The sequence below is a fragment of the Phodopus roborovskii genome, unplaced genomic scaffold, assembly GCF_943737965.1.
Source record: "Phodopus roborovskii unplaced genomic scaffold, PHOROB, whole genome shotgun sequence".
In the NCBI taxonomy this organism is placed as follows: Eukaryota; Metazoa; Chordata; class Mammalia; order Rodentia; family Cricetidae; genus Phodopus; species Phodopus roborovskii.
Genome location: NW_026126485.1, coordinates 18,126,910 through 18,154,039, shown reverse-complemented (window position 1 = coordinate 18,154,039; position 27,130 = coordinate 18,126,910). Strand labels below are relative to the sequence as shown.

At 46.3% G+C, this 27,130-nt stretch overlaps 1 protein-coding gene across 1 annotated transcript; it reads right to left on the bottom strand.

The window, feature by feature from the left end:
* Positions 1–21,625: 21,625 nt before the first annotated feature.
* Dnajb1 (DnaJ heat shock protein family (Hsp40) member B1) lies at positions 21,626–25,321 on the bottom strand. Its single transcript, XM_051194907.1, has 3 exons — positions 24,979–25,321; positions 23,143–23,723; positions 21,626–22,956 (listed from the first exon to the last, which is right to left on the bottom strand). The coding sequence occupies exons 1-3, from the start codon at positions 25,187–25,189 to the stop codon at positions 22,726–22,728; spliced, it is 1,023 nt and encodes a 340-aa protein (XP_051050864.1). The 5' UTR covers positions 25,190–25,321; the 3' UTR covers positions 21,626–22,725.
* Positions 25,322–27,130: the final 1,809 nt, after the last annotated feature.

The following is a 27,130-nucleotide window of genomic DNA, read 5'->3' as shown; positions in this document are numbered from 1 at the left end:
AATATGGCTAAATATTACTAATTGCTAATCATTGATTCTCTCCCTCCCTCCCTCCTTCCCTCTCTCTCTCTCTCCCCCCCACACCTCTGGCCTCTGAGGTAGCAGCACTCACAGGCAGAACCATACCTCCCCACATGCGCACCAGTAAAAGCAAAATCTTTAAAGTGTCGTGTTTAATATGCCATTGGACTATCGGAAGGATAAACCACTTCACTCACTCACTGGTTAATTCATTCATTGGCTTATTTCTTTTTTGGTGAAGGCTTTATTGCTGAGCTGCAGCCCAGCCATGGGACAGTTTTAGACAATGCAGAATCATTCTCCCACGTTACCATGAGACACTTTTCTGTGTTAGCCAGGGTTCTGTAGAGGAACAGAACTGATAGAACGAATGTGTGGGTATGCAAGCACACACACACACACACACACACACACACACACACACACACAGCTATCTTCAGGGATCCAGTAGCTGTTCAATCCATGAGAGTGGACGTTGCAGGAGTCCCAGTTTGATGCTGGAGTGCAAAAATCAAAAGTTTCCTTCTTCTATGTCCTTTTATGTGGGCTGCCACCAAAAGGTGCAGCCCAGATTCAGGGTGAATCTTCCCACTTCAAATGCTCAAGAAAAAACCTTCACAGGTGTGCTCATCTGCTTGGATTTTAGTTGAGTCCAGATGCAGTCCAGTTGACCACCATGATTAGCCATCACATTTTATCCATGACATCTCTCTGCTGGTAAACTGCTTAAAGTAATTAATCCTCTTTGGCCCAATGGTATTTAGAAGTGTGTTGCTTCACCCCCAATTGCCTTTCCAACTGCCATTCCATTATTTATTTATTTTCAATTCTTTCAAAACATTTATTTATTTATGCATATTCCCACACCCCCTAGCACACATACAGAAGTCAAGACTGTGTGAGAGTCCACTCTTTTCCCACTGTGTGCATTCCAGGGGCAAACTCAGGTTGTTAGGTGTTAGGAGCCCTCTTCCCACCAGCCTGGGCCCACTGCCATGTCAGCCCCAAATGAACACTCAGAGACTTGTATTAGTTATAATACTGTTGGCTATTGGCTTGGGCTTCTTATTGGCTAGCTCTGTCTTAATTATTAACCCATTTCTATTAATCTAAGTATTTCTGCATAGTCTTATCTTACCAGAGAACACCTGACTCGAGTCCTCTCCTCCCCAATCACATAACGACTCCTCTCTGCCTACACTTCCCAGAATCCTCCACATCTAGACCTGCCTATCTTTTTTTCCTTATAAAGGAAAATATTTAATTGTGACAACTTTCTTTTTCTTTTTTGCCTGATCGTTGTTGATGATGACTGCCTTTTCCGTTGCCCATTGAACATTTTTTTAAAATTTATATTACAAACAATCTTGTTTTATATGTCACTCCCAGTTCCCTCTCCTTCCCATCCTCCCATGCCTCCCACCAACCCCCTATTTCATCCCCTTTCTGCTCCCCAGGAAGGGTAAGGCCTTCCATGGGGGAATCTTCAAAGTCTGTCTAATCATTTGGAGCAGGGCCTAGGCCCTCCCCCATGGGTCTAGGTTGAGAGAGTATTCCTCTATGTGGAATGGGCTACCAAAGTCCATTTGTACACTAGAGATAAATACTGATTCACTACCAGAGGTCCCATAGACTGCCCAGTCCTCCTAACTGACAGCCTTGTTCAGGGAGTCTGGGTTGGTCCTATTCTGGTTCCCCAGCTATCAGTCTGGAGTCCATGAGCTCCCCCTTGTTCAGGTCAGCTATCTCTGTGGATTTCTCCAGCCTGGTCTTGACCCTTTTGCTCATCAGTCCTCCCTCTCTGCAACTGGATTCTAGGAGTTTGGCTCAGTGTTTAGTTGTGAGTGTCTGCTTTTGTTTACATCAGCTACTGGATGAAGGCTTTAGGATGGCATATAAGGTAGTCATCAATCTCATTATCAGGGAAGGGCATTTAATATAGCCTCTCCACTATTGCTCAGATTGTTAGATGTGGTCATCCTTGTAGATCTCTGGACATTTCCCTACTGCCAGATTTCTCTTTAAACCTACAATGGGTCTCTCTATTATGTTATCTCTTTTCTTGCTCTCCTCTATTCTTTCCCCAACTCAATCTTCTTGCTCCCTCATGTTCTCCTCTCCCCTCCTCTTCTCCCTTTCTCTTTCTCTTTATTCCACTCTCCCATGCCCCCAAATGCTCAGGAGATCTTGTCCCTTTCCCCTTCTCTGGGGGACCATGTATGTCTCTCTTAGGGTCCTCCTTGCTTCCTAGCTTTTCTGGTGGTGTGGGTTGTAGGCTGGTGATCCTTTGCTCTATGTCTAAAATCCATATACGAGTGAGTACATACCATGTTTGTCTTTTTATGACTGGGTTACCTCACTCAGGATGGTTTCTTCTAGTTCCATCCATTTGCTTGCCAATTTCAAGATTCTATCGTTTTGTTTCTTCTTCTTCTTCTTCTTCTTCTTCTTCTTCTTCTTCTTCTTCTTCTTCTTCTTTCCTTCCTTCCTCCCTTCCTTCCTTTCTTTTCTGCTGAGTAATACTCCATTGTGTAGATGTACCACATTTTCTTTATCCATTTTTCAGCTGAGGGGTTTTTATGTTACTTCCAGGTTCTGGCTATTACAAATAATGCTGTTATGAACTAAATTGAATAGCTGCCTTTGTTGTATGAATGTGCGTCCTTTGGGTATATGCCTAAGAGTGGAATTGCTGGATCTTGAGGTAGACTGATTTGATTCCCATTTTCCAGAGGAACTGCCATATTAATTTCCAAAGTAGCTGTTTGAGTTTGTACTCCCACCAGCAGTAGAGGAGTATTCATTCCCCTTTCTCCACATTCTCTCCAGCATAAACTGTGATTGGTGTTTTTCATTTTAGCCATTCTGACAGGAGTAAGATGGTATCTCAGAGTTGTTTTTTAATTTGTTAATTTTTATTTATTTTTTATATGCATTGGTGCTTTGCCATGGGTGTCAGGTCACCTGGAACTGGAGTTACAGACAGTTGTGAGCTGCCATGTGGGTGCTGGGAATTAAACTTAGGACCTCTGGAAGAGCAGTCAATGCTCTTAACCTTTGAGCCATTGGATTTTTTGGCATAGGGTTTTGTTTTTTTGTTTTTTTTTTTTTTTTTTTCCTGTGTTGCTCTGGTTGTCCTAGAACTTGCTCTATAGACCAGGCTGGCCTGGAACTCACAGAGATCCACCTGCCTCTGCCACCTCAGTGCTGGGATTAAAGCCGTTGCCATCACTGCCAGGCCCTTATTTTTTGGGGGGTCATCTAGACAGGGGCTCACAATTTTTAATTATGTATGTGTGGTGGGTGTGGGTACATATGAATGCAGTACCCAAGGACGCCATAAGAGGGCATCGGATTCTTTGGATCTTATAGATAGTTGTGAGTCATCCTATGAAGAAGCTGGAAACTAAACCTGGTGTCCTCTACAAGAGCAACACATGCTCTTAACCCACAGACATCACTCAGCGAAGCCCGTGTTACTTATGTTTGAGATGGGTTCTCACTATGTGTCGAGGCTGGTCTCTAAATCCTGGGTGGAAGCAATCCTCCTGTCTCAGGCTCTTTGGTAACTGGGATTTCAGATGGGTACCACTATACTTGACTGGAAGAAAATTAATCCTTCCTTTCCTTCCTTCCTTCCATCCATCAGCCTATCTGTCTGTCTTTATTACGTGTGTGCAATGGGCACAGTACCTGGCATAGGGGAAGGCAGAAGGCATGGTGTGCATGTGGGCCTCAAAGAACAACTTTATAGGATCCACTCTCCCCTGTGGCCTTAACTAATGGGGTCTGAGGAAGGAACTTCAGCTCCAGGCTTGCACAGGAAGCACCTTTACCTTTACTTTCTCCACATGTGTGAGAAGAAACATGGTTTCAGTGCAGTACAACTCATGGATTCCCTGGTTTGTGCCACTGGGGTTGTAAGAATGTTTATGACAGGGGCTGGAGAGATGACTCAGTGGTTGAGAGCACTGACTGCTCTTTCAGAGGACCTGGGTTCAACTGCCAGCATCCACATTGGCAGCTCACAGCCCATCTGTAACTCCAGGTCCAGGAGACCTGACACTCTTGGCAAAGCACCGATGCATATAAAATAAAAATTAATTTAAAAAAGAATGCTTATGACTAGAGGGGCTAAGGGGCAGGCTTGAGCAGCAAAGCGCTCACCCTGTTAGCATGAGGTCATCAGTTTCATCCCTAGGACCCACATTAAAAATCCAGGCTTGATAGTGAGAGCTTGCAATCCCAGCACTGGGGCGGAAAAGGCAGGCAAAGCCCTGAGGCTTTCTGACCAGGTAGCTGATGAGGTGAGTTCCTAGCCAAAAAGAGCATGTCTCAACAAAACAAGGTGGATAAAGCGAGGGAAACAAATAACATAGACTTTAGAGTGGTTAAAAACAAAATGAATCTCAGCTGGGCATTGGTGGCACTCGGGAGGCAGAGGCAGGCAGATCTCTTGATGAACCAAAAATTAAAATTAATAAAAGTTTAAAAACTTGAGCCCTAAATCTATACAGAGAAAGGTAACTTCTAATGGTAAAGGAAACTTTAACCCCTTAAATCAGGAGTGCTATGGCTGGTGCCTGAGCCCCCTGTCAGAGAAAGGGAGGTGACTATGTCAAACATTCCTATGCTTGCTAATTGCTGGTCACAAAGGTCCCCTGATGGTTGTAAAGATCCCTCAGCCCAGGGGATAACTGACAGACTTTGTGACCCTGTAACCCTGCAACCCCATGCCCTGCCTTATCTTTCTCAAATGTATCTTGCTTAAAATATATAGTTAGTGCTTTTCTCTGTACTTTGTATGACCTTAAGTAACCACGGAAACTCTGGAATTTGTGGCCTTCAACCTAATGGTCTTCCCCTTTAAAAATTTCCCTTTATGGCTGGTTGGCATCTCATTCCCCTGTCATGGAGTGGGATCCAAGCTGGCCAGCTTGAATAAAGAGAAAGCTTTCATTTGCATCACAGTTTTCTGGCTCCTTGGGTTGGTCTGGGGCTCTATGAACCTGGCACAACACTCTGTGAGTTCAAGACCAGCCTGGTCTACAGAGTGAGTTGTAAGACAACCAGAACTACATGGTAAGACCCTGCCTCACACAAAAATAAAAGCAAAACCCAAACAAACAAACAGTGAAAGATCTGTTGCTCTTTTCTTGCCTCCTCAGACATCAGACAAGAAAGTAGCACACAGACATATGCAGCTAAAACATTCATATGTACAACACAAAAACACATACATTCATTTTCCTTTTGAAACAGGGTCTTACTATGTGGCTTGACTGACTTGAAGTTCACTCTGTAGACCAGGCTGGCTTCAGACTCACAGAGATTTGCCTGCCTCTGCTTCCTGACTGCCAGGATTAAAGGTGTGAGCCACCACACACCCAGAATAAATAAATCTTTAAAAAGTAAATAAAAAATGAACTGGGAGCCCTGCTCATGGCTCAATTGGTAGAGTGCTTGCCTAGTCTTCAGTCCCATCCTCAACACTGTGCAAAACAAATATAATAATGGTGCATGCCTATAATTCCCACCCTTGAGAGGTGGAGATAGGAGGATCAGAAACTCAAAGTCGTCATCAGCTATACAGTCAGTTCAAAGACGGCCTGGACTACGGCAGATCTTACGTGAAACACAGAGTGCATGCATGGCGTGCAGGAAGCCCAGAACTGCAACAATACTAGAAAAGCTCCAGCACCAGCATGGCCTAGTCTGTGTCTTGCCTGGCTATGATGCTGTCCTGGAGTCACTCATGGAAGAGTCCTGTCCTCTACCTCCAGCTCATCGATAGCAATGCTTTCCTTCCGTGGTTCAGGCCTCCAGCTTGAGCCTCCACATCTGGTTTCCTGCCACTCTAAATCTAATGCCACCAGCACATTCTGTCAACTCTTCATGGCTGTTTTGCAGGGCCAGGGACAGAGTGTGGCACTTTTCCATGCTACGCAAATGCTCTGACACTGAACCACAACTCCAGCCCTCTGCTTGCTTTCAAATTTTTTTGTGATTTTTAAATTTATTCTTTGGTAATTTAATACATATAGCCAAGTGGTGCATACCTTTAATGCCAGAGCTTGGGAGGCAGAGGTAGGCAAGAGTTCAAGGCCAGCCTGTTCTACAGAGCAAGTTACAGGACAGCACGCAAGAGAGAGAGAATTTCCACTCCTCACCCCCATTTCAACTCCTCCCAGGACTCCCCAGCACACATCCTCCTCAACTTCATGTCTCCTCCTCCAGCTTCTTCTTCTCAACTCATTGAGCAAAGTTGGCTGCAGGGTGGGGGGGTGGGGTGGGGGGAAGCAAGCTGAAAGGCACCAGACGGGACACCTACACCCCAGGGCCTGTGGATAAGGGCTGGGGTTTATAACCTGCCAAAGCCTCTTCAGCTAGGATTGGGGACTCGGGGGGCCCTCTTCTGTTCACTCCCAACTACTCAACAAGACTTAACGCATCCTTTCTTAGTCCTTAGTGCCCCCTCTATCCCTGCTGGACCATCGAGGTCACCTCCTCAGTGTCTTCCCGGCATCTATCTCCACCTAGGTCCTTCCCAGCTCGCACCCATCCAGAGCAGGTCTCTACCTGCCACCTTCTGCTCCTGCATGTCCCTGATGTAGCGGCGATCTTCCCGAGGTCAGAGCACCCAGTCCTAGCGCTGCCCATGCGGCAGTCACCAGCTCGGCAGGTAGCTGTGAGTCTCGTCCTTTGTCCAGGCCTGGCCATCCACCCACCTGTCAAAGACGCACCTCTTTGCTGCCTCTGTGCTCTTTATGTTCACAAGCCCTGAGGACTCTGCCTCTCTGCCTGAACACCTAGGCCTTTTCTCTCTAAGAAAGGGCTGAGGGGTCAGGCTTCTCATCAAAATAAAGGTGTGCCCACATCCCAAGGCCTGTGGGAAAGTTCTACACCAGTTCAAACCAGTTTAGACCGGTTCGATCCAGTTTAGAGCTGCTCAGACCGGTTTGATCCGGTCCAAACCAGTTTAGACCGATTCAAACCAGTTCAGACCGGTTCGATCCAGATCAAACCAGTTCGATACTGCTTAGACCAGTTCAGACCGGTTCAGACAGGTTTCATCCAGTTCAGACAAGTTTAGACTGGTTCAAACCATCTCAAACCAGTTCAGACCGGTTCAGACCAGTTTGATCCAGTTCAGACCGGTTCAGACCGATCCGATCCGGTTCAAACCAGTTTAGCCCAGACCGATCCGATCCGGTTCAAACCAGTTTAGCCCGGTTCGATCCAGTTTAGACCAGTTTAGACCAGTTCAAATTGGTTTAGACTGGTTCAAACCGGTTTAGACCGGGTTCGATCTGGTTCGAGCCTGTTCAGTCTGGGTCAGACCAGTTTGATCCAGTTCAAACCGGTTCGATACTGTTTAGACCGATTCAAACCAGTTCAGCCCGGTTCGATCCAGTTTAGACCAGTTCAAACTGGTTTAGACCGGCTCAAACCGGTTTAGACCAGTTCTATCTGGTTCAGACCGGTCCGATCCGGTTCTAGCCCAGTTCGATACCAGTTCAAACTGGTTCAGACCGGCTTAGACCAGATTCAAACCGGTTTAGACCGGTTCAAACCAGTTTAGACTGCCTCAAACCGGTTTAACCAGTTCTATCCAGTTCAGACCGGTCCAATCCGGTTCAAACCAGTTTAGACCAGTTCAAACCGGTTTAGACCTGGTTCAATCTGGTTCGAACCTGTTCAGTCTGGTTCAGACCAGTTTGATCCGGTTCAAACCGGTTCCGGCTCAAACCGGTTCTATCTGGTTCGGACGAGTCTGATCCGGTTCAAACCAGTTTAGCCCGGTTCGATCCAGTTTAGACCAGTTCAAACCGGTTTCGACCAGTTCTATCTGGTTCAGACCGGTCCGATCCGGTTCAAACCAGTTTAGCCCAGTTCGATCCAGTTTAGACCAGTTCAAACTGGTTCAGACTGGTTTAGACCAGATTCGAACCGGTTTAGACCGGTTCAAAACATTTTAGACTGGCTCAAACTGGTTTAGACCAATTCTATCCAGTTCAGACCGGTCCGATCCAGTTCAAACCAGTTTAGACCAGTTTAGCCGGTTCAGACCTGTTCGCTCCGGTTTAGACCGGCTTAAACCAGTTTAGACCAGTTTGATCCAGTTCTATCCAGTTTAGACCAGTATTATCCTGTTCAAGCCAGTTCAATCAGGTTCATACAGGTTTAATCACTATAGATTTGCTTACTGTTGAATTAACATCATGTTCAGATGGATACACTGACATATTTCAAATTATATGACACAATAATTCATTTTACAAATCAACAAATTAAGCCAGAGAAATAAATGATATACTGAGGCTCACATACAAATCAGTAAAGCACTGAAATATCAAATGTATTTCCCAGATGCCTGCATTTCCTTAAGCACACCATTTTTCTTTACTAAGTTATTCCACATGTTATTCCACATGTCGCATCCACAGGTTAAAAAACCAAAATCTCTTTAAAATAATAAGCTCCCTTTTCATGCTAATCTATTAACATACAATAGTCTTAACTCCTTTTTAGGGGTAAAGTAGAATAGACGTAGATAAAAATTAATGCAATTACAGGTAGAGAATATTTGAATATTAGTCTAAAGGTCTTTAGTCTAGAAGTCAGTGTCTCATATAGAGCAGCCTGGGAAGAATAGTTTCACCCACAGCAAGTGGACACCAGTGTCACAATGAGTCATGCCATGCCTACTACTGTTGGGGACCATCACCATCCTCACAACCTCAGGTCTCTCAGGCAGAAAATGACTGCCTCTTAAGGAAATAAACAGAATGCTCAGCAGAATATTCCAATGTACAGGCTTGTGGTCTCACAGCCAGTTAAAGAATAGCTCAGGGCTTTCTCTCCTACTGCAGTTTAACAGCCAGCTAAAGAGTAGCTAACCAGCTCAGGGCTACCTCTCCTGCTGCAATTTAACAGTTATAGGTTAGCTAAACAATTCAGGGCATTCCTTCTACTGACCTTCTCACTCTGCCTACGTGCCAGAGCCCATGCCCTGGCTACATGCAAACCCACATCCTGCCCACGGTCCTATATAAGCCTCCCCTGAGAAAATAAAATTTGTCAGCTTGATCAGAATACTGTCTTTCTTTCCTTCTTGGTATCCTTTGTTCCCCCATTCCCTCCTAGTTGTTCACCGGTTCATCGTTGACTGCCCTGCAGGTCAGGGCATAGTATATACAGCCAGGATGACAGGAGTATGTCCCCATATGTAGACAGCATGTTGCTCTGGGAGAACCCTGGAAATTTCTCCTATGGAGGCTGGCGGGGAGGGATGGGGTTAGTGTCTAAGCTGGAACATCCTGGGAGCTAGCTCAGGGACTTTGATGTTAAAGGCTTATTTGACTTCTTTGGAAAGTATATGCCCACTGATGGACTCAGTTGGCTGTCGGGGGCAGACAAGAGCAGTAAAGGTTTTCCCTCACAAACAGAATCATGCTTCACAAGGTTTCCGAGGAATGCTGAGTTTAGACTTTCATTTATCTGCTAGCAATCTTATTGTTTACGTGGCCAGAGTCTAGCCTGAGCTGAGCCCAGACTGTCACTAGGACACTGCCAGCAGCACAGCCATTTGGAGGGCTTGCTTTGGACCTAGCAACCGTGTCTCCATTATCAGAAGAGCCCTGTCTTTCCAACTCAAACCAAGGAATCTAACAAATCTCCTTTGTTTTTTCGTAAGAATGGGGAGCACTGAGTGAAGTAGTCATCGTGCATCCCCTACTCTCAGGTAATCAATGGAGCCCCATCACGAGCAGATTGCCACAGCTTCTGTCTCGGTGAGGACACAGGCATCAGCCCAAGGGGAAGTCTTCAGGGCACTAAATATGAGTTAAGACTTCACACAGAAACTTCGTGGCTTCCTTTCCTCACCTATATCCAGTGCTGAGGACTGAAGCCTTGTCCCCCTTGCAAATGCTAGAAAAGCACTCTACCCCTGAGTCATAGGGACAAAGGGTTCCCTCAGTGTTTTCACCCTCTTGCCTGAATGCTAGAATTACAGGTGTGTACCACCAAGACCTACTCTTTATAGAGGAGGCATTTACCAGGAGTTGGTTTCAAGATCTCTAGTGGGTTTGGGTTTTCTCTTTCTTTTGTTCATTCTTTCTTTCTTTCTTTTTTTAAGATTTATTTATATGTATGAGTGTTTTTTGTTTTGTTTTGAGACAGGGTATCTCTGTCTGTCAGCCTTGGCTGTCCTCGAACTCACTTGCAGACCAGGCTGGCCTCAAACTCACAGGGTGCTGGGTGCTGGGATTAAAAGCACATGCTGTCACCACCTCACCACTTGCTACTTCTTGCTGCCTTTAATATTGCATGTGTATCGCAAATGCTCAAGATAATATCATAGCTAACCCTCTTTTAACAACATGTTGACATTCAAAACAGTATGAAAATGCTGGCCTAAATGATAAACTGCTGTATCCATGAAGGCTCTCCCCTTTTTTTTTTTTTTTTTTTTTTTTTTTTTTTTTGACTTTATCTCTCCATGGGTTTCCAGAACCCCAGAACACCTACGACTGCCTCTCTTTCTGCCAAGTCTTTCCCCTCAACTCCACCCAATGAAACTGCCCAGCCCTGAAGCCTGTGTTCAAACTGCTTCTGGCTGGTTTATTTCTTCTTCCTCTAGCCCCTAGGGCTACATTTCAAACACCCATTAGTGTTTCTATATGCAATTTCCCGAAGACAGGATTTCCAAAACAGTGAGTAAAAATGCCTCCCATCCTCTTGTCCACTCAGTGACAATGTATTTCCTACAGACTGCCTGCCTAGACTAGACCAGCCACCATGACCCACCCCTCCCTGGCCCACCCCCTCCCCCCACTTCTCCACGCTGGACACATCCCCAGTTTGGTGAGATCAATGTCTCCAGCTCCAGGTGGACTTTTCTTTCCAGCCTGCCAGTTCACAAATAACTGACAAGGAGATTTAATATCAATTATGAATGCTCAGCCTATAGCTTACAACTTAACTCTTACAACTTAAATTAAGCCGTATTTCTTATCTGCCCTCTGCCACATGGTAGCACCTTCTTTCAGCACATGTTCATCTTGCTTCTCTCTGCATCTCCTCATGATTCCTCTGACTCTGCCCTTCTTCCCAGCATTCTCTCTGCCCCAAAAATCCTGCTTACCAATCAGCCAATAAGCTTTTTATTAATAATGAGAGCAACACATTTTAACAGTGAACAGAAGGATTATTTCACAGCATTTCCCCCTTCTTGTCTAATTACAAAAGGGTGTAACTTTAATATATTAAAATTACATACAATGAAAGCAGTTATCAAGTAAGAATTATAGTTACATATCCAGTCCATTTGTATTTGGCAAAATTAGAGAAAATATTATCTCTCTTATCTTTGTGAGTCTAAAGTTTTATGCCGAATTTACTTTTTATTATAACGAAGGAAAACTGAAAGTTTAATTATTTAGTCTTTAACTCCATCAAAAATTCAGAAGAGTGAAATGTTACATAATGACAAAGGCAGCTGGCTTCCTAGACAGTCACCTTAGGTTCTTCTGTAATGTTAGGTCATCTGACTTTAGCCTACGGCCTGGTATATCTGACAGACATTTTTGAGAAGCAGGGAATTTTGAATGATTGTCCTACCCTGTCTTGGCGAAATTTGACAATCTATTTCTTTTGCATCCTGCTGGTCCATTTTGGACTGAATACTGTCAGCACTTGAGGCAAGGGCAGTTTCTTTGCCCAAAATGACTATGTGTTGTACACAATTTAACGAAAGATGATATTTTTATTTTATGTTTGAGCAGGTAAAATATACATTATGAGCTTTGCATGCTTTTGGTTTTTTTTGTTTGTTTGTTTTTTAGATTTATTTCTTTATATTTATAGTCAGGATTTTCAGAGGGTCTTCCCTGATCAAACCTGTTTCATATCAATCTGGAATGAATCCACAGCCTCTCATTTCCTGTGGAAATAAGAACATAACCTCTCCCCCAAAGCAATATAACTTTTGACTTACATTTTGAAGTTAAGATATTTTTAAAATATATAGGTTGGTTTAATCTAACAATTTTTATAATCCAAAAAATTTAAATACAACACAATAACATACAGTATTCAGATTCTCTGTGTATTTCCCATCTTTATGTAACTTTTTTCTTTTATATTACTTTACTTTCTTTTTAAAGACTTTATTATTTTAAAACTATGTATTTCTTTTTATGACTGTTTATACCTTTTTTCTTTTTTCTCCCAAGTCTTGGTACATTTTTAAACACACTGTAACTCATCTAGAGTTGTGTTTTTGGTTTTGTTTGGTTTGTTGTTGTTGTTGTTTTTCCCAATCTGGATCTGTCTTTACTGTTTATCTATAATCTTTCTCTGACCCCATGAGCCTTCTGACCTCCACCTCTGCTTTGGTGGCTACTTGGTTCCCTAAGAGCTAGCTTTATGGCAAAGGTACCATCAAGAGCCATGTTCACCACCCCAACTCTGGGGAATTTTTGGGTCCATGCTGTCACTGAATAGTATGTCACCTGCTGCTCATAAACCCCATTTAAGTGTTAGGTAGCAGGGCCTCTTTAAAAAAAGCCACACCCATTCTTTGCTGCTTGCACTAAGCCAGCTGTCTCTTAAAGGAGCTGTGCCTCTGCTTGCCATTAGCCTACAGAGTCTCCCCCGAGAAAAGATGGTTACCAAGAAGCCACATTAACACCATTTATGTGTGTTTAGAATCCTTTTTAAAGCTTTGGCAGGTCTTATGTAGAAATTCCAGCCCCACATTGGAACACCATTTGTAGGCAGACTTTTCTTTTCTGCCCACCAGTTCCCCAGAGACTGACAAGGACATTTAATATTAATTATGAATGCTCAGCCTATAGCTTAGGCGTGTTACTAACTCTTACAACTTAAATTAAGCCACATTTCTTACCTACCCCTACAACATGGTGGCACCTTCTTTCAGTACATGTCCACCTTGCTTCTCTCTGTATCTCCTCATAACTCTTCTGACTCTGCCCTTCTCCTTCCCAGCATTCTCTCTGCCCCAAAAGTCCTGCTTAGCAATCAGCCAATCAGCTTTTTGTTAATAATGAGAGCACATATTTTCACAATGTACAGAAGGATTATTCCACAGCAAACTGTAACAAGGATGAGCCCCTGGGGAAATCAGCAATATGCTCTCCTTCTGCTCAGCTTTATAATTTGTAATTTAATTACCAAAATTCATTAGGAAATGTTCCCTTAAAACTTTATGGGAAGGCTGTTTGACATATTTAAGGACAACACTTTCCTGGGAGAGTATTTTTCATGTGAAACCTCTATAACCAACCTGTCAAGGACATAAATGACCACTCTAATCACTGGCTATGTATTAGAAGTGACTCATATTTCAATACATGTTTTTATTGGCTATCAGTGGATGGAACAAGATAGAAATGCAGTTCCCTACTTACTACAAGGGCAAGAGAAGAAAATCGAGAGGGAGTGAATTAATGTATATTGTAAACAGCTTGAAAGTCTTTCTTAGGGGCCATGACTGAACCTGGAATGAGAATTCTCACAGTAAGAATTTGAACACCTGGTCCAAACACAAGAAGCATTATGTTTATTGTCTTTTCTAAATCAATTTCTAAGAACAATGCTTCAAAGAAGCCTTACATATAGTACAAATTAAAAAGATTATAGAAATGTCCACATTATCCACACAATAAAGGAAGAGAGGGAGATGGAGAGAGAGAGGATTGCAAAGGTTCGCCACAGAAAAGAAGGAGGCTTGCTGATTTGGTTAACCTGGCTGGCCAGAGAGCCCTCAGGACCCTGTTGTCTCTGCCATTTTGGTGTTAGGATTCTAAGTGTGCCACAATGCACAAAAACCGTCATTAAACACTTTTTACTTGTAATTTACATATTTAAAAATAAATTTTAATTTTTTGTTTGTTTGTTTTGTGTTTTTCTTTGTAGCTTTGGAGCCTTTCCTGGAACTCACTTTGTAGACCAGGCTGGCCTTGAACTCACAGACATCCACCTACCTCTGCCTCCTGAGTGCTGGGATTAAAGGTGTTTTCCACCAATACCCAGCAAATTTTAACATTTATTCTGTTTTTTTTTTCTTTTATTTTTGAGACAGGGTCTCACTATGTAGTACTGGCTGGCTGGCCAAGAACTCATTCTAGACCAGGTTGGCCTTGAACTCAGAGATACGCCTGTTTCCGACTTGAGATGACTGAGATTAAGGGTGTTCAACCATACCTCTTTTTTTTTCTAACTTCCCTTTTTTATTTATTCTTTGCATTTTTCACATCATGCATCCTAACCCAACCATCTCCTGTCCCCTCCCATCTGCCCTTTGCCCCTGCAACCTCCTCCCCACAAAACAAAATTTAAGACTAAAAAAAGGGGGGGGGGGGCAGAAGGAAGAAAGGGAAAAATCTCATCATGTAGACTGCAGTGTGACACAGTGAGTCATGCAATAAACCCCTTTATCCATACATCTTTACACGCAGGAGGTCTTTGCAAAGAATTAATGGTTTGGTTTGAGGTCCCTGGTCTCTGCTACACTATTGACGCTGGGCCCTCACTGTGACTTCCTGGACATCCGCTTGCTGCCTTGTTTCATGGAGATCCTGTAGCCCTGGATCTGGAGGATCCCCTCGCCCCACTCCTCCTCCACACACCAGCAAATCACAGATGGAGTGGATGTTGGGGTGTGGCAACACTTAAACCTGGTTCTGGGCCTGGGTAGTTGCAGGGTTGGTCAGCCTGCCAGCTCTCCCCTATCTTTACCACCAGGGGGCACTCTCCAGCACTGCCTTGGCTAGTTCACCCCTTGACCAGATGAGCAAGGGTGGGAGAGCATTTCTCCCACATTCACACCCACAGGGAGGGTTCACCCACACCTATACCTTCAGGATCAGCTCCGCTGTGCTGTCCAGTCAAAGTGTAGGGGCCACTCCCCCAAGTGCTGCAGCTGATGAGAGGCAGGGACAGCTCTCCCACCTGAGGCCGGGGTGGGGGTGGGATTGGGGAGGGTCTCTCCCTGCCCTGCTGACACGTGACAGATGAGTAATGGGGACAGCCCTCTCTCCTGCTGAAGGTGTTGATGCGGGAGGCTCTCTCACCCATCCATGCCACTGCATGACAGTTAGTACTGGGGTATTAGCCTGGTTTTTAAATAAATTTTAAAAATTACATTTTATGAGGGCACGCAGATCTTAAGGGTCCCTTTTTTCCTTCTACCACATGGGTTCTGGGGATTGAACTCAGGCTGTCAGGCTTGGAAGCAATCACCTTTATGAACTGAGCCATTGTGATGGGTTGAATGAGTGGCTCCCATAGCTAGGTGGTGTGGCATGCACCTTTAATCCCAGCACTCAGGAGGCAGAGGCAGGTGGATCTCTGTGAGTTCAAGGCCAGCCTAGTCTACAGAGTGAGTTCCAGGATAGCCAGGGATACACAGAGAAACCCTGTCTGAAACAAACTAACAGAACCGTTCTTTAGGCTCATACATTTTAATTCTTGGTCCCTAATTGGTGAAACTGTTTGGGAAGGATTAGGAAGCACACCTTGATGGAGGAAGTATGGCCTTATTGGAGGACTGTGTCACTGGGGGTGAGCTTTGAGGTTTCAAAATCCCACACCAGGCCCAGTTTCTCTCTGCCTCCTACTTCTGTCTCAAGATGTGAGCTCACAGCTCCTGCTTCAACCTCATGCCCCTGACTGCTGCCATGCTTCCTGCCATGATGGACTCTAACCCTTGGGAACCATAAGCCCTAAATAAACTCTTCTACTAGTTGCCTTGGTCAAAGTGTCTCATCACGGCAGTAGGACAGTGACTAAGGGCTCTCTCTCCTAGCTGTTGTCATCTTTAGATTTACTTATTTTATGTGTATGACTGTCTTGCCTGCATGCATACGGGTACATGCATGCCTGGTGCCTGTGGAAGTCAGAAGAGGATTTTGGATCCCCTGAAACTGGAGTTATAGTTGTGAACCAACAGGAATTGAACTCAGGTCCTCCAGCAGCAAATGCTCTTAACTGCTGGCCCATCTCTCCATGAAGCATGGAATTGGTTGGTTCAGCCTCAGAAGTGTGGGCCTCAGGCTTGCCACACCTGGAAGCCTGGAAGCTAAGAAAACTGGTGGTACTTACTAATCCGCACTCTGCTATCTTGTGATTTCAAGGTTCTGATGACTTGTTTCAAGGGCCTGAAGTTAACGCTGCAATGAAACCGACAACCAATCAGACAGGCAGGGTGGCTCAGTGGGTAAAGGCGCCTTTGGCCAAGCATGAAGACCTGAGACCTATGTGCTGAGAAAGATAGAACTGGTTCCCAGAAGTTGTTCTCTGACCTTCACACGTATTTTAGCCATGCATCCCTTTAGCCCCGGCCACAAGCAAGGGGAACCTAAAACAATTCCAAACCTTAACCCAGTGAGCTACCTCCTCACGGGGCAAGCCTGAAGTTGTCCTGCGGCCCACTGGACTGTGCCATTTGCCTGCACCCTGTAAGCATCCCTCTTCTGTGCTCCCTCCCCATCCTCCTGCTTCAAGGCCTTTGCACAACTGGTCCCTCTGCCTGGGCGCTCTTCTCTATTCACAAAGCTCCTCTGCTCATCTCTGGTCTTTGCTTAAATGCCACCTTCTTGGCAAGGGATGTGCTGTTATTTAAAAATGTCCCCAACACCCTCCACCCACTGCTCCTCTAGCACCTTGGCTCTCGTTGATATCTGGCATATTGGATGCTTTATTTATATGTTCTTGCTGTCATCCACTCCCACCTGGCCATCAGCCCCACAAGGGTAGGGATTATTAATTTATTTTAGTGCTGGGAGTAGAACCTAGCGTCTCATGCATGCTAGAATGAGTTGTTCTCTCCCTTCCTTCCTTCCTTTCCCTGATGAGTCCGAAGCCCAGAGCTTCCTAGGTGCTAGGCAGACACTTCAGCGCCAGGGCCCAGCCCAAAGACAGAAGCTTACAAATTTCATCTTTAAATATTTTTTATTTACTTATTGTGCATTTATGTGCATGCCATGACACTCTGGTGGAGGCCCCATCGAACCCTCTACCATGAGGGTTATGGGTGTCAGACTCATGTTGACAGGCATGGACACAAGCAGTTTGACAAGGCTAACCATCTCACCATCTCAAAGACAGGTATCCCTGACAGTTTTGTTCACTCCTATTCCCAGCACCTAGCTCAGGACTGGAACACTGTGAGTGCTCAATAAACACTTACCAAAGGATGAGTGCTAACTGTGTGACAGTGACAGTCCTTAGCAACAGTGAGAACAGAAAACAACCTTCTGCTTAACCTTAGCAAATACCTCCTTTTTTCCTCTCACTGCCTGCGGGGACCATTGCCTCTTGTGTGCTAAGCACATGGCCCTTATTGACATTCAACTTGACCTAGGAGTCAGGTTATGTTTCATTTGGCAATGTAACAGACCCCCAGACCTTAGTACAACTGACTCAACGATAAAAATACCATTCAGATCATGGAACCAGCATGTAGGTGGCATGAGCTGCCAAAATGAGAACAAAGACCTAATCTGTCAAAGTCCATAGTCCTGGGAAAGTCTCTATATGGACTAACCTTGCCTTTTGGCTTCTGTAGTTCTGTTTCTGGCTAACTGCTCTTGTTAAGTGAGACATGTCAACCTAGGATGTGACTTTTGTGCTTAAAAGCTCATCCCAAGAAAGGTTCAGGGCTGCATCATGGTCTCAAACATCCAGTGTCGTTGCCAGGCAGCTAATAAAGACTGCCTATTGCCTTGAACCTGTGTCTGAGTAGTCTTTTCTGGGGGATACCTCGAAACAAGATGGCCTCATTATGTAACTAAGGGTGTTCTTCAATTCATGCCCTTTGTGCTCCAGCCTCTGAACATTTGTACTGTAGTTCTGGGGGTTTTCTCTTTTGCATGTATGTGGTGTGTGTGTTTGAATGTGTACGTGTATGTACCTGTGTGTGAGTGTGAAGGCCTCAAGCTGACAGTGTTTTCTCCACCAGGGTCTCTGGCTGAACCCACCACTCTGTTTTAGCTTGTGTTAGCAGCCAGTTTACCCTGTGTATCCACTGGGATTAGAAGCAGTCTGTCACATACCCCAAACTTTTATGTGAGAACTGGGTATCAGAACCCCAGTGCTCATGCTTGGGTGCCAAGCACTTTACTGGCTGAGCTAACTACCCAGACCTAGAGTTCAGCTTAATATTTAAAAGATTTTTATTATTTTATTTTCATGTGTAAGGGTGTAAGAAATAATAGAGGAGTCTTCTCTATCAAAGGTCTAGAGATTAAAATACTTTTATCTCGCCCACCTTGTAAATCTTTTGTGCAAATGTTTTAGTCCCCTCACCTGATTAAACCTTTGTTTATAAAAGGCAGCCTACTTCGTCCCAGGAATTTGATGGTTTGAAGGAATGTCCCCTTCCCCTTCATTTCCAGTCAGCTGAGTCTTCTCAGACTAGCTAGGCAGAGGGATAAAACTGTGAGGTTGGACCCCAACCAATGGGGAAAAGGTGCAGTCACACAGAGGGAGAATAAAACCAAGAGGCTTCCCCTCTCTTCTGAGCTGACCCTCTTGGTCAAGAAGTCTGTCTTGTCCAGTTATTGGAGTGATGGTTTCTTCCTTCGAGATCCTGAACTTTCTTACATTGGCTGTTTTGCTTGCCCATATGTCTGTGCACCATGTGCATGTCTGGTACCCACTGAGGCCAGAAGACATCAGATCCACCAGGCTTGTAACTAGTTACAGCTGTTGTGAGCTATCCCATTGGTGCTGAGAATCAAACCTGAATCCTCTGGAAGAACAGTCAGTGCTCTTAACCACTGAGCCTTCTCTCCAGCATTTCCTCACCTTTTTAAAAGAGGGTCTCACTATATTGCCCTGGCCAGCCTGGATATGCAGACTAAGCTAGCCTCAGCCTCCAGAGTGCTGGGATTCAGGAATCTGACATCATACCCAGCCATTTCTTAAAGATTACTGAGATGATAACAGAGGTGAAATTGCTTATTCAATAACACAAACGAGCTGTTTCTAGCTGGAGCTAGGGTTGTCCAGTCTTGGTGACTATTAAGGTGACAAGGGAGTAGGCCTACTTTGGTTGTGGCATGTGCTTCAGCAGACCTCTACTGAAGTCAGCGATACATATGGGTTTGGTGCCTGGGACTTGGCAACAGCACTAATCCAGGACAGATTTGTCTTTGGGAAGGTGTTATGGGCAGAGCTGGCATACAATACTGTTGTCAGTATCTGCCTGATGTATGTACCATTTACATAACTGGAAACCCTTACGCACCTAGAAGAGGGGTAGTTACATGATTTTATACCTTTGCAGTACAGGGAATGGAACTCAGGTCCTTGTGCACTCTGGGCAAGCACTCTATTGCTAAGCTACACACTCCACCTTTTCTTCCCCCTGGGGACCAGGTGTCTCACTATGTAGCTCTGGCGGCCCTGGAACTCACTTTGTAGGCTGCTGGCCTCAAACTCAAGAGATCCACCTGGTTCTGCCAAGTACTGGGATCAAAGGTGTGCACCACTATACCTAGCCCCTTTTTACTTTTTAAAGATTTTAAATTATCAGTGTGTTCTGTGTATATCTGTATGCGTTTACACACAGGTGCTCCTGGAGGCCAGAGAGGTCCTGGGATCCCCTTCGAGGTACCTGATCTGGGTGCTGGAATCCAGACTTGGGCTTTCTATAATTTTATGGCTTTTGACCCGAGACACCTTGACACTTTTCCAGGCTGACTTTAGTTTTTTTGAGACAGGGTCTAAAAACCAGTCATAGGCTGGTTTTTGACCTTGCAAGTAGCTTTTCGTAAGAAATCATGCTCAGAAAGAGGTCCTAGTATTATAGTACCCATTTCACAGTTGAAACATTGGCATAGTGTTTTCCTTGTTCAACATCATACAGCTTGAAAAAGGTCAAGCTGGACCTGGAAGCAAAAATTCAAGCTGGAGGCAAAGGTTGTCCATTAACTGGATCTTTACAACTCCCCATCCCAGTTAGAGATGCAGATGGAAGTATTTGGAAAGAAGCAACTCTTGCCCTGCTATTATGCCATAGGAAGTGGAAAGCAATGCTTAGAGATAGAGGCATTCTGTATAGCATCGCAGAGGCCCTGAGAAAACAGCACATCTGGTGTTGAGGGGTGGGGGTAAATAAGTTTCACTCTGAGTGCTTTCCAGTTTCATATCGTGCTAATGGCAGCCAAGAAAGGAAACTGGAAACTTACAAATTGTGCTTACATAGATAGTGCAGGCACATTCTTGTAAGGTCTTAGTTATTTGTTTAAGGATGCTTTGCCTGCATGGAGTATGTGTTTCATGACCATGTTTGATGCCTGAAGCAAGGAGAGCATGTCAGACCCCATGAAACTTGTTACATGTGGGTTGGTGGAACTGAGCCAGGGTCCTATACAAGAGCCAGTACTGCTAATGGAGCCTGCACAGGCACTTTCTTGAATGCACAAAAAACAGATTTAAACTTCTTTGGTGCCTTGGTGTAATAAGAAGAGAACCCCAGGCTCAGGGCAGGCCCTGCTCTCCTCTCAAGCCATGTCAAGGGGATACCAGCACTTTGTACTGCTGATCCGTGTGCCCTGGGTCCTAATAACGATCTGTTCCCCAAAGAATCTCCCACTCCCCAGGTTGCTGGCCACGCTGTTTGTGGGTTTCTAAGACAGTACGTCTGGGGACATAACACTTCCTACCAAGCTCACAGGGCATGCTGCAGAAGCTGATCACGTAACAGGTCATCTCTAGGTGTTATTCTTGGTGGAGAGTCTGCAACCACAGGCATGTGTGGTAGCTGAGCACCTGCTATGTGCTGGGTGACTGGAGGAGCTATTTTAATGTTAAACCATTCTGGAATCTCTCTGGTTAGTCTGACTGGGGCTAACCTATCTTGGTGGTGAGGGAAAGCCAGTTAGGTGGATTTGCATAGACTAGACCAATAGTCTATTATGGCTTTAGCCACATTTCCAAGCTGACTTTGAACCTTATTTCCTGGCTCAGACCTCTCAGAGCTGGCTTTACAGATGTATGACACTACACCTGGCTCTCAAGCTAACTTAGAATTTTTCCCCTTTTTTTTTTTTTAACAAGCTTTACTTTAGAACAGTCTGCAGCATAGCCAATGGCTGTAGTCAGCTTAAGAGGACAAAAACTTGGGTTCTGTTACCAATACCACCAAAACACAGCAACAACCCCAACATAATGCTTTAAGTCTCTGTCCTATTTGCTTTATAATCAACCTAGCCTTTAAAGAAAATTAAGTTCCTAGGATACCCACATAAATAAAGCTGGAGTGGGTTTTTTCTCACTTCCCATGAGGCAGAACAGACCCTGGGCCAGCTCCAAGCAGCTAGCCTAGCACCCTACCCTGATCTAGGGCAGGCCTTGTTGGTTGGCAGTAAGGATTTGGGCAGATGGTGCTTTAATCCTTAGTCCTGGTGGTTTAGGCCCCCAGATGTGGCCAGAAGCCTTGCAAGGCAGAAAAGGCATTCAGAACAATTTCTGGGAAGGCAACTTGTTTCCTTTTTTGGAGGACGAGGACTCTCACCACACCATCCCTCCCCCAGCAAAGCCCTCAAACAGAGTCGAATGACTGCTCCCCTGAGGTTTGCCATCAGTCTTTAATGCTGTCACACTGCAGAATGACAAGTCACACACTTTGGTCTCGTGTTGGTAGTGGCAACTTACAATGAGTCGAATGTCAGAGCACCGGGCTAGCTTCAAAGAACAGACCCCTTCACTCCCAAGGTCTGACTCCATCATAGCCCTGGACAGACGCAGTAGTTGACAGGGACTGCTTTCATCTGGGCGCACACCAGCTTTGAATGGAATTATAAAAACATATTTACAGACGTTCTACAGGGCTCCTTTCATCAGAAGCAAAGACCCTTTTATATAAAGGGATTATATCTAGGGCTGTGCAAAATTCAAAAGGATTATATCCTTTTGAGAGAGTTCAGAGTCTATTACACAAAAAAAAAAAGGGGGGGAAAAAATCACCCAGGCCTCTGAGAAGTCCCAGCTATGTATGGCCAAGGACTACCTTTGGACCAACAAATACTGTGACCATAAGTGAGCCACCTGATTTCAATAGAGTTAGAGGTCCAGGGGATCTCCTGGCTGTCCAGATCCCAAACCTGGAGGGAAGTGGCAGTGAGACTTGCTCACCTGAGGCTGGCCATGTGGTCCTGTAACCAGGTATTGCTTGTGATGCTGGCCTGATAGTCCTACTGAACTGGTCTTGATTTGAGATGGCCAAGACAAGACAGGATTCTTCCGGGGAGGAGGAACAAGGCATGGGACAAATACAGAGTAAAACAAGAACCTCTCACACAGTGGAGACTGACTAGTGCACAAGGTCTGGCAACTGAGATGGTGGTCACTGCCACACGACAGCCACAAACGAAAGGACAGCAACAGGGGTGAGTCCAGTTGCAGGCCTGCCTCACACCCTTGGGCAGGAGCTGGGGTGCAGAGGGTGGGTCCATTTCAGGAGGGCTGTTGTTCCCACCGCCTGCCTATCACTCAAAAAATCACTGTAGTCTAGTGCTCGACTTTGAAAGATTGTAATATATTCTGTGGAAAACATTCGGCAGAGCAAAAGCCCTCCCTGGGCCCTCCCGCAGTATGCAACCAGTGAATGGTCCGGAAATGTGCAGCTCTGGAAAAGTCCCTGGCTCAGTCCTTGGAGAATGCAGGCAGCTATATGGGAAGAATCTGCTCCAGGACGGTTCTGGATGTCAGGGGAATCCTTTCCGGGAAGATGACTTCAAATTCGATAACAAGGTCCCCACGCTTCTCAGGTGTTTTGGGGAGAGGGAGGCCTTCCCCAGGAACTTTCCGTCGCATGCCGGGCCTGATGACATCTTTGAATACAACAGGGATGGTTCTGCCGTCCAGAGTGGGGACATTTACAGTGCAACCACAGAGAGCCTAGGGAAGCAGAAGGACTGTGTTAGATGGAAGCTTGACTCCTCCGGGAGGGTCAGGTTCACCGGACACGTGCATCTAAGCCCCCACTCCACATTGACCCACACTGCTAGCATAGCAGAGCCCCAGGCAGTCTCCTCCACTGCTCTCAGAGCAATCACTTCCTCATTCTCCCACCCAGTGCCTTACCTCCCGAAGGCTAATCCTGGCTGGATAGATGACATCAGAACCATCTCTCTTGAAGATATTGTGTGGCTTGTCCTTTAAAACAAAGACGATGTCAGCTGGAATGTTGTTGGAAGTCTGGTCCCCTTCCTTGGGAAAGGTGATTTTGGTCCCTTCTTTCCAGCCCCTCTTAACTTCAATGGTTAGGATCTTATCTTCATTTCGAATGCTCTTTCCATCAGGGTTCAGCCGCTTGTGGGAGATTTTCATTTTTTTGGTACAGCCGCTGTAGATCTCTTCAAGGGAGACCCGGAGATCGTGGGTGACTGGGGGATCTTGCTTCTTTCGGGTGGGCTCTTGGGCAGGGCGGGCACGTCCAAAGTTCACATTGGTGAAGCCACCCATACCCATTGGAAAGCCAGAGAATGGGTCATCGATGTCCATGCCTTCTTCCCCGTTGCGCTGCCCAAAAAAGGTATCAAAGGGGTTTCTGCCACCAAAGAACTCAGCAAACATGGCATGAGGGTCTCCATGGAATGTGTAGCTGAAAGAGGTACCATTAGCACCGCCACTGCTACCGCCGCTGGGGCCACCACCCTTTAGGCCTGGACAACAAAATCAGATATCAGGGTTACTGTAGGAGAGTCAAGGCCCTTAGTTTCCATTTCTAGCACTGCAATAAATTAACACATTTATAAAACATAAAATCCTTAAAACAAAGAGCCTGACATGATGCTGAACTCCTGGAACCCCAGCATTCTGAAGACAAGCAGGTGGATTTCTACAAGTTTGAGACCAGTCAGGGCTCCACCACGAGGCCCTGGAGATGGCTCAGAGGTTAAGAGTACTTGCTCCTCTGGCAGAGGAACCATGTTCGATTACCAACTCCCACACAACAGAAGACAACTGTCTAACTCCAGTTCCAGGGGACTCACCACCCTCATCTCTTGTAGCATGAGGATGGTGAAATACATACTAGTAAAAATAAATTAAAACATAAATAAAAGGCTGAACTACATAGTGAGATCCTGTGACTGTCATGTTATATAGCACTTGAACTTGCTGAGTAGTCCAGGTTAGCCTTGAGGCAAACCTCCTGACTCAGACATACCAGACCAGGGATTGTCGCTACATCCTGTTCTTTTGGAAACAGGAGCTCATTCTGTAGCTCAGATCAGAAGCAAATTAACAATGCTTCAGCCTCCAAAGTGGGGGTGTGAGCTCCGGCACCTGGCTCAACAAGTTTTGCTTTTAATAAAGAAGCCCTGGGAACCGTAGTGGGAGGGCTGATATATATTTATTTTTAAAAGTTTGTCCCCGCTAGGTAAAAACGAATCTCAAGTCTTTAACTGCCAATGGGAGAAGGAGCAGGAAACAACACTCCCTTTTACTTCGTGACAACAATTCGGTAGTAAGGCCTTCCAGCTGCTGGTGCTACCAGTCCTACTTGACAGCTCTAACACCTTACAGAGCCGTTCCTACGCACTGCAACCAGAAAGGCTCAACTCTGGGTTAAGCGCTGAGCTAGAGGGCTAGCGGGGCCAGAGGAACAAAACACTCGGGCAATTTTCAAAATCTCACACCCTAGTGATCGCCACCGTCGCCCTCAGTCTGCAGCGTTCCGGCGCTGTGCAGGCTGCCGACCGGGAGGGGCTGCAGCAGACGTGCTAGAAGCTTCTGTGTGAGCGGCGCGCCCAAAGCTCCTCCTCCCGGCTGAGGCCGCCGATCAGAGGGCGGAGGCGGCCCGGCCGCCGGATCCCCGGGCCGTCTATTCGGGGCCGAGGCCTCAGAGAGGCCCCGAGTGCCTCGGTTTCCCCGCCTGTCAAACGGCGGGTCACCTGCGGCCGCGCGCACGCGTACCTTCCTCTCCGTAGCGGTCGAAAATCTCGCGCTTGCGCGGGTCGCTGAGCACATCGTAGGCCTCGGCGATCTCCTTGAACTTCTCCTCGGCGCCGGGCTCCTTGTTCTTGTCGGGGTGGTAGCGCAGCGCCTGGCGGCGGTAGGCTCGCTTGATCTCGTCGTCGGACGCGCCGCGGGCCAAGCCCAGCGTCTGATAATAGTCCTTGCCCATGGCCACCGCCGCCCAGCCGTAGCCGCCTCCGGCTCCGCAGCTGCCCCGTCCCGGACTCTATATACCCGTCCGGCGGAAGCTTCCAGATCCCGCCAGCCCTCCAGAACCTTCCGCCCCTCCCGGCGCGCCGCGCCACTCCGGCCAATCGCTGCCGCCCACTCCGTGACGCAGAACATCCGGGGTGGGACCCGGCTGCCAACGGCCTTCCGCGCGAGGCCACGCCCCTTCCCGCTCTACCCTGGTCAACGCCTCCCTGGGGCGCGCGCGCCCTTGGCTGAGGTCCCGCCTCCGCAGTGGAGACAGCCAATCGCAGCCCGCTCTCACTGCCGACCGATGACGACATGAGGGAGGGGCGGGGCTTCAGAGGCCGGTCTGTCCGGACTGCCGCGCCCTGTGCCTAGGTGATGACCGGTGGGCGGTCCTGCCCGGTCACTTGTAACTGCCTGACCCATACATTCAAGGTCCCTCTGCTATCACCCAGGGATAAAAGCCCGCACCCCGCCCTCTTCTGCCGATTGCTCGGTACAGGCCGTTACTGTAAAGCGAGGTGAGGCTGGTCTGGCGAGGGATCGCCCCAGTCCGGCTACTCAGGCTTTTCTTACGTCCTGCTGAGGAATTGGCTGAGTTCTTGGCGTTCCGGGTAGATACCACTTTCTTTGCTGTCTGAGTTTACCACCAGGGCAGAGATTGGATTTTGCTTCGTGGCTTTGCATCTTTTTCAAGACCCACTAGGTGCTTCGTAAATATTTCCGAATGCTTTGACGTGGGTGCTTTTTTGCTGTGGGGGGGGCACAGAGCACCTCTGTTACTTGACTCTTTGGGTTTGTAGGTCTGGCATGATGGCGGTCAAAGACACAGCTGAGTGAGTGCAGAAGAGGAGACAGCTTCTGAAACTGTCAGGCTTAGAGAAGCTGGGGTAGTCGGTTATGGTTCCTGCAGGGAGAGAAACTACCTGGGAGTCAGAGCATGAGTCTGACTCTGTAGCCAGAGAGAGTAGGCTTCCTTCCAAAACCTAGCGCTTCCTTCCTGTGTGACCTTGGGCTAGTAAAGTATCTGTTCTACCCTCAGTTGTGCTCATCTGTGAAATGGGAATGGCCGCTGTATATGGGAAGTGGACATTATTCAGCATCTGTGAAAGTTCTCAAGAAAGACCAGGGACAAAGGGATGACTAATCATCTTGTTTAGTGGGTGACGTTGACACTTCTCTGGCAGGTCCTGCAGCTTAAGAGCCTCTGATGATTATTGCCTTGGGCAGCCTGAGATCTGTGAGAAAGATGGCCTCCCTTGGTGATCGATCGAGGTGTCTGTTCAGGTTTTTCTGACCACATTGACCCCCAAGAGAACTGAAAAGGACTCTGTCTAAACACAGTTGAATCCCCACCCCCCAAAATGAATTGGGACTAGGGAATCCTTTACCTCAACAGAGGATGGCGTGAACTAGTCACTTGGAAATATTTAATGTTACATAGAGTAATAACAAGAGAGCAGATGCAGTGGAACATTCCTGTAATCCCAGCATCAGGAAGCTGTGACAGCAGGAGCCCTGTGTGAGGCCTCCCTGGTTTATAGAGTGAGAGCTTGCCTTGAAAAGGTGAATAGAAATAGAAAGTGCATAAAGAACAGTAGAGCTGTCCCCACGGGGAAAAGCACAGAGCATGAGGAATTCTTCAATGGAGACATGCAGGTGTGCCTCTGGAGGGCTTGTCTGGGTTTCACCAAGGTTTCTAGTCCACCGTATTTTACACAGGAAATGTGTTTGGGTATAACTTCAAGGCTGGAAATGTCCTGCTCTTTAAGTAATGATGGGGCATGGTTGTGAAGGTGTATTTTAGTTGCTACTGTGACTATTTTTTTTTTTTTTTTTTTTTTTTTTTTGTTTGTTTTTTTGTGACAGGGTTTCTCTGTGTTGCTTTGGAGCCTGTCCTGGAACTCACTCTGTA

Excerpts from the sequence above, each read along its gene's own strand:
- Dnajb1 (XM_051194907.1), bottom strand. The coding sequence starts at position 25,189 with ATGGGCAAGGACTATTATCAGACGCTGGGCTTGGCCCGCGGCGCGTCC. Across the intron at positions 23,724-24,978 it reads CGACCGCTACGGAGAGGAAG|GCCTAAAGGGTGGTGGCCCC; the intron begins GTACGCGTGCGC and ends TTTGTTGTCCAG. Across the intron at positions 22,957-23,142 it reads CCAGGATTAGCCTTCGGGAG|GCTCTCTGTGGTTGCACTGT; the intron begins GTAAGGCACTGG and ends CTGCTTCCCTAG.